The following is a 12,469-nucleotide window of genomic DNA, read 5'->3' as shown; positions in this document are numbered from 1 at the left end:
GAGAAAGCGAAACTTGTGGACGAGAAACTTGGAGAAGAACAAGCTGGGTTCGGGCCAAACAGAGGCTGTCAAGATCAGATTTTCACTTTATAGTTGAGAAAACGTGAGAATATGACAAGGATCTGTACTTAAGTTTTGTAGATCTCGAAAAGGCATATGACAAGGTGCACACAGAAAAGCTTTTCAAAATACTGTACTTCAATCATATGTGGTGAATGGAACATTATACAGAGCAATACATAGTCTATATTTAAGTTGTTAGTCAGCAGTTAGAATTGAAGGAAATACAGGAAGATGCCTTAATGTAAAATCAGGGGTAAGACAAGGATGCACATTATTTCCACTCTTGTTCATCATCTATATGGATCACATTATGAAAGAAAGTGGCATTAAGCCTGATATAAGAATTGGAGATGTCAAACTTCGCTTTTTGCTTTATGCAGAATGTTGTACTCCTAAACACATCTTGTACAAATAGTCTCCAAGCAGTCTGTAACTGTAACAAAGACCGAAAGCACCTCCATAGTGCAATTAGAAGAATGACGGTACATTGCGCCCTTCGATTGGAAAAGGCCTGAGTTTGATTCCCGTCGTGATGGGAGGAATCTTTATATGAACTTTTTCAATTGAAGGTGAGTTAGCTGATCTCATGCGGAGGTAGCAGAGTTTTTTCTCCCGAAAACTCGGGTTTTTCATCCAGCATACAGACAAATCGGTCCTTCAGAACACATGCAATTTACAGACAAAAGATACTTGTTGTGATGGTGGAGGTTCGGTAGGGTGGAGATGGAGAGTTGTACACTAGGCGTCCTCCTGTGATGAGTCTTTGGACTCCTTGGAGGTGTCACGAATAATAATAATAATAATAATAATAATAAAATATGGCATGAAAATCAAAATTCTCGTGGAAAGGCTTAGATGTTGGTTATGCATTTTTTACTAAATAAATTTAAGGAAATTACAACGTCAACTAGGATATACGTTAAAATAAATTTTAATATACTTCAATATTTCGGCAACGTCACGTTGCCGAAATATTTCAAGAAACTTAAGAACAAGACATGTGCATGCAGGCGCAACAAACAGTAAATGAGGAAGAAGCAGGAAGCTATTATTTCTCCTAAAGTCCTGATGGTGCCCCCTAGCAGGAAATGTTGGTTTTTCTTGGGCGATTGGGCTGAAGGTCTTCTGATGTAGGTTTCCCAAATTTGAGGAAGTCTCATGCATCCAAATTTGTTGAGGTTTGGATTGGTTCTTAGGGCTGAAGCTGATTCCATGAAAGCCTTTCACATTTGTATTAACTACGGTGTATTATCGTGGCTTTCTTCCACCGTATTCTATGGCAGGTATTAAGCGCATGGTCAGCAAGACCAGAGTGGCTGTATTGGTGAAACTGGATGTAGTCCTTGTGTTCTGAAATTCTGATATTTGCTGTCCTGCTTGTTTGGCAGGACGGCGGATAAGGGTTGCCAATTTTTTTATATGGTCTGTAACAAGAAGTTAAGTCATGTTTTTTTAGGATTTTTGTAATTTTTTCCGAGGTGCCTCGGATATAGGGTATGGTGATGGATTTAGAGTAATCCTTGTTGTGAGGGGGGGGGGTTACTGGTTTCGGTATTTTTTGGATTTTTTGGGGGGTAGCCATTGGCTGAGAAAGTGTTGAGAATGTGGTTTAGTTCTGTGGGTAGGGCATTGTCATTTGAACAGATAAGTTTAGCCCTGTTGTGTAGTGTCTTAATGTCAACTCCATATTGTTGCGAGGAGGGGTGGTGGGATTGTTGGTGAATGTATCTGCCTGTGTGGATGGGTTTTCTATAGACTGAGCATGAAAATCTTTCATGCTCAGTCTACAGAAAAGGTTTTCAGCTGTAAGCTGTCCTACTTTGGCCAAACAGGCAGGACAGCAAATATCAGAATTTCAGAACACAAGGACTACATCTGGTTTCACCAATACAGCCACTCTAGTCTTGCTGACCCTGTGCTGGATACCTGCCATAGAATATGGTGGAAGAAGCCACAATAATACACTGTAGTAAATACAAATATGAAAGGCTTTTCATGGAATCAGCTTCAGCCCTAAGAAACAATCCAAACCTCAACAAATTTGGCTGCATGAGACTTCCTCAAATTTGGGAAACCTACATCAGAAGACCTTCAGCCCAATCGCCAAAGAATACCAACATTGCCCGCTAGAAGGCACCATCAGGACTTGATGGGAAATAATAGCTTCCTGCTTCTTCCTCATTTACTGTTTGTTGTGCCTGCGTGCACGTGTCTGTTCTTAAGTTTCTTGAAAATGTCAACGTGATGTTGTCGAAATATTGAAATATTAAAATTTATTTTAATGTATATCCTAGTTGGCATTGTAATTTCCTTAAATTATTTAGTAAAAAATAAAAAAAAGGCATGAAAATCAGCAATAAAAAGATGAAAAGTATGAAAATAGGCAGGAGCATAGAAAACTTCAGTTGAATGGAGATCCTATAGAACAAGTAAAATATTTCAGCTATTTAGGTACAGTTTTTAGTGAAGATGGTGGGTTAAATCTAGAAGCAGACAACACAATGAGTAAAGTAGGTATGGTGGGTAGTCAGCTGAAATATTTATAAAGAATAAGAGAGAAATTAGCCAAAACACTAAACTAGCAGTATACAAGACAGTGTTCAAACTAGTTTAAAGTTATGGATCTGAGAGTTAGGTTAGAAATAAAACACTTGATCAGACTACAGACCGCAGATGAGGGTTCTGAAAATTAGGAGAGTATGCTGATAGTATCAATGGCAAAATCATATTAAAAATGAAGATATTAGAAAGGAACCTGACATTATTAACATTCAAGAATGTGTCAGCAGAGCTACTCTATGGTGGTACAGCCATCAAACACCTGTTTTGCTAACCTTTCTTCACCCATTCACTTAAATAGAATGGGTGAACAAAGGTTAGCAAAACAGGTGTTTGATGGCAGGAAAGAGACCCAGAGGAAGACCAAGGTCTAGGTTGATTGTTAAGTCAGAACTGCCTTAGAAGAACAAAATGTAAGATATGTTAGAGTGCTTACAAGTAATAGACTAGTTTGGTGGAAAATTGTTTATAGGAGATTAATAATAATGTAAACTTAATCATGTAGTGCTGTCATAGTAACCTGAATACCCCTTGGGGATACATATCAGGACATTGATGATGATGGGAAGCCAGGTGAATACATTTATATGGAATAAGAGAAATTATCAAAACACTGAACTACCAGTATACAAGACAGTGTACAAAATAGTTACGAATCTGAGAGTTGGATTAGAAATTAAGCACCTGATCAAAGACCAGAGACTACAGATATGAGAGTTCTGAGAAAAATTAGGTGAGTGAACACATGACATCAATGGCAGAATCATATTAAAAATGAAGATATTTGAAAGGAACTTGACATTATTAGCATTCAAGAATATGTCCTCAGAGCTACTCTAAGGTGGTACTCTAAGCCACATAAATAGAATGAGTGAGGAAAGATTAGTAAAACAGGTGTTTGATACCAAGATGGCAGGAAAGAGACCCCCATAGGAAGACCAAGGTCTCGGTGGATTGATTCAGTTAGAAGCACGAAATATTAGATATGACTATATTGGAGTTCTCACAAGTAATAGACTGATTTGGAGGAAAATTGTTGATAAGAGATTAATAATAATGTAAACTTAATCATGTAGTGCTGTCATAGTAACCCAAACACCCCTTAGGGGTATAGTTATCATTAGATTGATGATGATGGTAATAAAAACGAATTCATAATAAAGATCCTATTTTCTATATAAATTTCGACAATCTTTCTTTTTTCTCATTCCCTCTTCACAATCCAAAATTAGTGGCAAAACTAAAATTTAATTTTGCCACTAAACTAAACTTAGTGGCAAGGTTTAACCTATTTTTGCAATGATAATGATTTCTGCTCATGATAATTATAGAGAATTCTTTACTATAATTTAAATTTAATTCTTCTAGTTCACTATAAATTCTTCAACTTCATCTGAGTGATCTGAAGATGTTACATTAGGAGAAAAGTATTTATCGATAATTAGTGTTCAATTAGAGAAACTTGGATAATCAAATTTTTACAACTGCTGAAAATGAAATCTGAAATGAGGTACTTCTAGCCTTTGCATTAGAGGAGATGATATCCAAAACTATATTTCAGTAAATCATAACTTATTCTGAATCATTAAAAAATTAAATGCATTGAAGTCTGTTATAATTTTGAAATAATAATGAGGTAAAGGCATTGAAAGTTTTTTCATTTGGTTAAACTATAAATTAAAGATTCTTGGTTTAATCCTTTATCCATGTTTTGCTGTATCTTCACAACTGTGCCACTTGTATATAAAAACTAATGACTTCAATTGCCTTAGTATTCCATAATGCAAACCACATTCCTTCTTGGATGTGTATAATGCTATGCATTATTGGAAGTACAGCCCACACTAGTTTCAACCTTTTTTGAGGTCCAATCAATGGGAGCCAGACCCAGAAGAGATAAGTTGAAGTAACACAGAAGTCATATTAAAAAACATTTAATTTTCTTGACCAAAAAGCTCTGGAAAGACTTTTAATGGGATTATATTGATGAAGTGCATATAATAAACAACTATGTTATACCAACTAGTTTCACCAACTAAGGCTGTTGGCATCTTCAGGGTACATAACTGATGTAAGGCACTAAAAAGTAAAAAACTGTTACAAACTATAATCAACCGATTCCATTTATATTAAACAAAGAACAGAGCGTGTACAATACATGCACAGAGCATGCATGATATCACTTGTTATTTAGGAACGTTCTATAGTTGGGCACCATAATTCAGTTCTGGCGAGTTGAAGGATCTGATAAGGGTCTTCCAGATCACGGGCAAGATTAGTCCTTGGTTCCTGTTAAGGTTTTGTATATAGCGTTTTGTATATTTTAAGGAGGCCACAACAACTGTTGTGGCCTCCTTAAAAATTGGGGAGCGGAAGTCCTCCTCCATGTAAGTAATTGTGCTTCTATCCCACTCTATGTATGGTTCGTTCTTGAGAAATGAAAAGCTAACCCCGATTTTTCTTCTTTGTTATTATTGACGTCACCTATGTGTTCTTTCTGCCTAATTTCAAGGCTCCTTGAAGTTTGGCCGATGTAATTCAAGCCACACAAGCAGGGTCTGTTATAAACTCCAGCATATTTGGAGAAAGGATGGCTATCTTTTGGAGATCTTAAGAATTGTCTAATCATTTCTGTGGGTTTAAAGGCCACTCTTATTTTATGTGGTCTAAGGAGTCTAGCAATCTTATTGGAAACTGTCGCTAAGTATGGAATGATGATGGTAGAAATATAACGTATATCATCTTGTTGTCTTTGTCGGAGTTCTCTCCTTACAACAGATCAACAAGACCTCCAGGAAGAACTATCCCTGATATCCACCAACCTTACCATGAATGGATTTCCTCGAAGACTCGTCCACAAGATACTTTTCTCTGAACCCCAACAAAGACAACAAGATGATATACGTTATATTTCTACCATTGTCATTCCATCCTTAGGGACAGTTTCCAATAAGATTGCTAGGCTCCTTAGACCACATAAAATAAGAGTGGCCTTTAAACCCATAGAAACGATTAGATAATTCTTAAGATCTCCAAAAGATTGCCATCCTTTCTCCAAATATGCTGGAGTTTATAACATACCCTGCTAGTGCGGCTTGAATTACATTGGCCAAACTTCAAGGAGCCTTGAAATTAGGCAGAAAGAACACATAGGTGACATCAATAATAACAAAGAAGAAAAATCGGGGTTAGCTTTTCATTTCTCAAGAACGAACCATACATAGAGTGGGATAGAAGCACAATTACTTACATGGAGGAGGACTTCTGCTCCTGAATTTTTAAGGAAGCCCACAACAGTTGCCTGCTGTATACAAAAACCTTAACAGGAACCAAGGACTAATCTTTCCCGTGATCTGGAAGACCTTTATCAGATCCTTCAACTCGCCAGAACTGAATTATAGTGCCAAATATAGAACGTTCCTAAATAACAACAAGTGATATCATGCACGCTCTATGCATGTATTGTACGTGCTCTGTTCTTCGTTTAATATAATTGGAATCGGTTGATTATAGTTTGTAACAGTTTTTTACTTTTTAGTGCCTTACATCAGTTATGTACCCTGAAGATGCCAACAGCCTTAGTTGGTGAATCTAGTTGATATAACATAGTTGTTTATTATATTCACTTGATTAATATAATCCCAACAGAAGTCATATATTTTCTATATACATGTAGTGAAAGTTGGATATGGGAAATATATGACTTCTGTGTACTATATTAATTTTTATCAGATGTCCCATTTATTTTAAAGGGATTATTGGATAAATAAACAGAATACTACACAAGTACAGCCTTCATGCCACCTTAAATCCTTTAAACCTCCTGCAAAATTATTCAACTCCTCCAAGTATCCTCTTCCTCCCCTGGCTCACCATAGGATATACCATATCCAATGCACCTGTACCCAGAATTATATAGGTGAAACTGGAGGCACATATGGTAAATCTAGCATTTCTGATCATACCCTGAATACTCTGCACAGAGTTGACTGGAAAGGTACCTGTTCATTATTAGATTATACCAAAACTGGTATGAGTGCAAATACCTGCAGCCTTTTGGCTGGAGAGCAGATGCACTAACCACTCAGCCAACTAGGCTAGCAATATAATAAACACTTATGTTAAATTATTGAATTGTCCGCCTCTTGTTATGTTAAAAGATATGAATAAAATATAATAAAAATGTGATAAAATATGAATTTGAATTTGTTTTCTAGTCATGTTAAAAAGAGGATATAACTTTCATGGTTTTTTCACTAGAGATCAGGCCAGTAGAATGAGAGTTGATCACTTTTGCAAACAGTTTTATACTACTGCCAGGAGTATCCGGAATAAGGAAGAGGAATTGGTGGCGCAGATAGCATCAGCCTGGCCAAAAATTATTGTGATCACTGAGACGTGGTTGACAGAAGGGGATATAACAAGAGGAATAGAAGTCGCTGGGTATAGCATTTTTCGTCAGGATAGGAGGGGAAAGCATGGTGGTGGGGTACTGTTTATGATAAGTGATGACCTATGTCCTCTAAAGTGGAGAATTTGGAAGAAAGTGAGACAAATGATTTTGAGAGCGTATAGTGTGTGGTAGAGGTAGGCAAGACAGGATATTTAGTGGGGTGTTGCTACAGACCCAGGAGCACAGAGGATGGGGACCAGGAAATGTTTGGACAGCTAAGTTTGGCAAGTGCAAGAAGAATGATTGTTATGGGAGATTTTAACTTCAGTAGTATAAATTGGAGAGAGGAAGATGCATGTAGCAATAGGGGAATGGAATTTCTAGAATTCTTGAGGGACAAATGTCTTAGGCAACATGTAACAGAGGGAACAAGAGGTTCAAAAGTTTTGGATTTGGTTATAGCATCAGAAGAGTTGATAATAACTGAGTTGACGTCTCTCCCACCAGTTGGAGAGAGTGACCATATGGTGTTGACTTGGAAAATGAATAGACATGCAGGAGTATCAAAGAGACGGAAACTTATGTGGAATTATAAGGTAGGTGATTATAATAGTCTTAGACATCAACTTCGGGAAGTTTCATGGAGGGAGGAATTGGAAGGCCAGGATATCACTAGTGCGTGGGAAAATGTGAAAGAATATTTGTTATCAGCAGTGGTAAGTTGTATACTACGAGTGAAGAAGAGGACGCAATTTGGAGTAAAGTGGATGACAAACAATATTAAACAGGAACTGCATGTGAAAAAGAGGAGGCTATGGAAGAGATATAAGGAGACAGGTGAAGAGATGCATGAGGAATATAAGACATAGGCCAGAAGAGTGACTTTCCTTACCACACTAGTCACTCTTCTGGCCTGTGTCTTATATTTTTTTTTTGAAACTGGAATATGAGAGGAGATTGGCCCTAAGATCCAAAGAAAATCCTAGGGAATTTTTTAGCTATGTGGCCAGTAGGAGGAGAAATGACAGTGGAAGAATGATATTGTGGGATAAAAATGGGAATAGAGTGACTGATGCAGAGGACATAGTGGAATTGTTCAATGAACACTTTATTGGAGTATTTCATCCTAGAGGAGTCAGTTTTAATGCTAGAGGGATAGGACTGGTTTGAGGTCTGGAGGTACAGGAGGAGAGTGTGTTTCAGATACTGAGTACTCTGGATGTCAGCAAAGCTGTGGGACTGGATGGTATTTCACCATGAGTTTTGAGAGAATGTGCTAGGGAATTGACAGTACCTTTAATGTGGCTTTTCAATTAAAGTCTGGCTTTGGCAAAGGTGCCCAGGGAATGGAAGGAAGGTAAGATAGTGCCATTGCATTAGGGTGGTAACAGACTGGAAGTGTCTAATTATAGGCCAGTCTGTGTGTCATCAGTAGTTGTTAAGATCTTGGAGAAAGTAGTGAGGGACCGTATACAGCATTGGGCAGATGAGGGTGATGTTATCTGTGAGAATCAACATGGATTTGTGAAAGGACGCTCTTGTTTTAGCAATATGCTAGCCTTTTATAATAAAGTTACAAGAACATTAGATGAGGGAAAGGCATATACTGCAATTTTCTTAGACTTGGCGAAGGCATTTGACAGGGTGCCACATGATAAGCTGATATTTAAGTTGCAGCACATGGGTCTGGATGTCAGATTGGTCAACTGGATTCAGGATTGGCTGTCTGATAGGTATCAGAGAGTTGTGTATGGTGGAGCAGTTTCCAGGAGGCAGAAGGTTACAAGTGGGGTCCCACAGGGCTCAGTACTAGGACCTATATTGTTTAACCTTTATATCAATGACATAGCCAGTGGATTGCAGGGGGATATTCAGTTGTTTGCAGATGATGTGAAGCTGGGAAGGATTATTAGTAATAGTGTAGATGTGGTAGTCTTGCAAGAGGATTTGAATAAGCTAGACAGATGGGCAAATGAATGGGGATGTCAGTTTAATGCAGCAAAATGTAAGGTCTTGAGGTTTGGGAAACATCGATGGGATGCTGCATACTCTATGGGAGGAGTGATACTGAAGGAAGTAGGGGAGACAAGAGATATGGGGTTGATGATTGATAGAAACCTGAAGTTTAGGGGACATATTGCAAAGGTGGTGAAGGTAACACAGAGGATTGCTGCTATTATGAGAAGGACACTGACCTGCAGAGATAAAAGGGTTATCATTCCATTGTATAAGTCTCTGATCAGATCACACTTGGACTATTATTCTCAGATTTGGTCCCCAGGATTTGAAGGGGATAAATTAACTGTGGAAAGGATACAAAGACGGAAGACAAAGATGGTTTCAGGACTGTACAAGGATAGTAATGAGGATTGGCTGAGAGAATGTGGACTGCAGAGTTTGGTGGATAGAAGAAGGAGAGGTGATATGATTGAGACTTTTAAACTGTTGAGAGGTGGTTACAGGGTTGACACTGGGAAGTTCATATATGCCACGACGAGGTAGAACACCACATAGTTGAGTCTAAGGAAATTGTTATGGCCCCTCATCATATAAACAGTAACCTTAGTTACAATTTACTGGACTCATTCAACTCTGCTATCAGATTCTGACGCACTCATGAAGTCACACACGCACAGATGCCTAATAATAGAACTTTAACACGGACTGTGCTCCAGTTCAAAGTTAACTGTAGTTTATAATAGTCGAATTTCAGAGTGACACGTTTCTTTATAGTGTTTTTTATTTACTTTCTGTGTTTCTTAATCCCTGAAGAAGTCGGCCTTCCGACAGAACATGTTGCGTTGTGAATAAATTTAATTGTTTGTTCTAACTCTCGGATCTAAGTCAGTTTATAAAAATATGAATATATATATATATATATATATATATATACACACACACACACATACATACACACTACTGAAGTAGAAGGTAAGTTTAAAAGATGTATGAAATTATCACATGTGAAACTTATTTAAAAAAAAACTTCCTCACTTCAAAAAAATATTAATTCCAGAAATGACTCCATTATTTTTCTATCCATAATTCAGAACTTAATTAAGTAATTTTTAAATATTTTTTTTCCTTCTAGAATGCAGACACACCTCGAATGGAAAATAGCCAACCCCAGTCTGAAAAAGCAGTTTTAGGTAAGACTTCTCATGATTTTAAAATTCATGTTTTGTAACAGTTCTAAAATCATGTAAGAAATCATTCAGTGTTAAAATGCTTTTCAATATTTAAATTATTATTTTTTATCCCATCTTTCCTTTTGTTGTTAGGCTCAATGGTATGTCACAGCCAAATAACTAGACTTCTGGAAAGTTTTTCTTCTTGCTACAATGTATATTATATGAGGTAGGTACCAAAGTTTCTGGCCTGACATACAAAATTCACACCAATTTTAAAACGGTGTGCGTGACACATAGCACCACCTATGGGGAGCTTAGTTTACATGTTTCAACTCTACCTGCGTCCTTCAGTTAGAGGCACTCGTTTGACTAACACGTGGCACACTAAACGGCTGTAATGTTAAACATTGAGTACCATGCTGTGATCAAGTTTTTCACCAAAGAAGGGCTTTCTCCAAGTGCTAACAAACATCAACTGGATGCTGTTTATGGGCTAATCAGTTTTGCCTAGGAAGAGAGACATCAAAGATGATCCTCGTAATGGTCGGCCTGTGTAAGTGATGACTGAGGAAAATGTCTCTCTTGTTGAGGAGGAACTGCTCAATGATAGATGGTTGAAGCTGAAAGAAATGTCAGCAAGGTCAGCTTTCTATAAGAACCATCTTTCGCATTGTTCACAAGAAGCTTTACATGAAGAAGGTCAAGTGCAAGGTGGGTGCCCCAACTTCTCTCTTCAATTCAGAAGGAGCATCGTGTGACCTGTCTTATCATGTTTTTAGAACTTTTCCAAGGGAATCAGAGAGAAGTGTTAGACTCCATTGTCACCGGGGATGAAACCATGGTCCTTTATTATGATCCTCTTTCCGAAAGGGAATCCATGGAGTGGTGCAAAACACCAAGAAAAGCCAAGGTTACTCAGTCCACCTTTGAACTGAGAAGAGTGAGTAATGTAAAAAATGCTCCCTACATTGATAGATTGAGAGCTTGTGGATTGCAGAGGTTGGTTGATATGATAGAGACATTTAAATTACTAAAAGGTTTTTATAAGATTGATGCAGGGGAAATGTTTCAGCTGTGTGATAGTGATGGAAGAACAAGAGGTCATCCCTGGAAATTGAGGAAAAGTGTGGTTAACAAGGGCGTGAGAATGAGGTTTTTTGCCTGGAGGGTGGTGAATGAGTGGAATGCATTGCCTGACTCAGTTGTGAGTTCTTCGTCTGTAAATGAATTCAAGAAGAGATATTGTTTTGATAGTTTTGGTATCTCGCATTAAATCTACTGACTCCATGGAGATACCTGTAATAATAATAATAATAATAATATCCTCGTCACCATTAAAAATTGGTGAACAAATCTGTGGACAATAATCCATATGAGGCCTGATCAAGACCTTATACAATGACATGTTATTTATTTTAACGGTATTGATGACAACATAGAATTGGCATTTATTTATTTATTTATTCTTATTGGAAAAGCAGCTACAGGTCAATGTCCAGACCAGAAAGTCAATCCAGGGCCTCATCTGTCACCTCGTGGATGTCCTGGAGGCCACCACCACCATGAAATTGGCATCTTGGGCAGTCATTCACAATATGAGCGATCGTCTGGGCCACAGTCACGATAAGGGTGGTCTGATAGCCACATCTGTCCCGGTTAGTTCTGATCCTTTTGAAAGATGACCAAATCTTCTTAGGAAAGGCAAAACCAGGCTGCAGGGCACAGGGATCTTCAACAGGAAACCATTTATTGGAAGATTGTTGGACCAGTGTTCTCTCCACATGTCAGGTGTTGATGGTAAGGCAGCTGAAGAGAGTTCTCATCCATGGACCCGAAAGGGTTTCATGATTTTAGGCGAATACTAGGTGGATTTATGAGTGCCTAGTGCAGGGGCAGGAGTGGATTGCTTATTACTTTATTAAATACTTTAATTGAGGCTTGTCTTCTCCGTATATTTAGTGGAGCAATGTTAGATAGGACAGGCAGCCAGGGGAGAGGGGTGCTTCTCAGTGTCCAACTAATTGTGCACATGGACCAGTGTTCTCTGCTGCACAGTTTTAGCTGGGTGTCTATAATGGGTATCTATAGTGTGCACACTTCTTTCCCAGATAGGGGGACAGTATTCTGCTGCAGAGAATGCGAAGGCTAGTGCAGACAACCTTAAGACATCAGCACCACAACCCCAGGTTATTCCAGCCAGCCGTTAAAATGAGAAATGATATTATTTCTCATTTTAACTTTGTTGTACAGGTTGGTGATGTGCCTTTCATAGGTTAGGCTTCTGTCCAGGCTCACTCCATGGTATTTTGGGTGAGGCTCATGT

General features: G+C 38.2%; 1 protein-coding gene across 2 annotated transcripts in view; it reads left to right on the top strand.

Annotated features, from left to right (window-relative positions):
* The window catches only part of LOC150096443 (monocarboxylate transporter 10-like), a 223,718-nt gene that overhangs the window by 172,614 nt on the left and 38,635 nt on the right, over nucleotides 1-12,469 (top strand). Inside the window, exons 8-9 of one of the 2 annotated variants that reach the window (XM_090408802.1) lie at nucleotides 10,107-10,164; nucleotides 10,297-10,372. In XM_090408802.1, the coding sequence (XP_090264928.1) occupies nucleotides 10,107-10,164; nucleotides 10,297-10,372 (134 nt within the window). The remainder of the gene's footprint in view (nucleotides 1-10,106; nucleotides 10,165-10,296; nucleotides 10,373-12,469) is intronic. The other variant, XM_090408801.1, reaches the window with a different exon arrangement.

Source organism: Typopeltis vanoorti, chromosome 19, assembly GCF_054136105.1.
Source record: "Typopeltis vanoorti isolate ZY-2024b chromosome 19, IOZ_Tvanoo_1.0, whole genome shotgun sequence".
Lineage (NCBI taxonomy): Eukaryota > Metazoa > Arthropoda > Arachnida > Uropygi > Thelyphonidae > Typopeltis > Typopeltis vanoorti.
The sequence above is the reverse complement of the archived record's forward strand: the minus strand, read 5'-3'. Positions and strand labels throughout refer to the sequence as shown.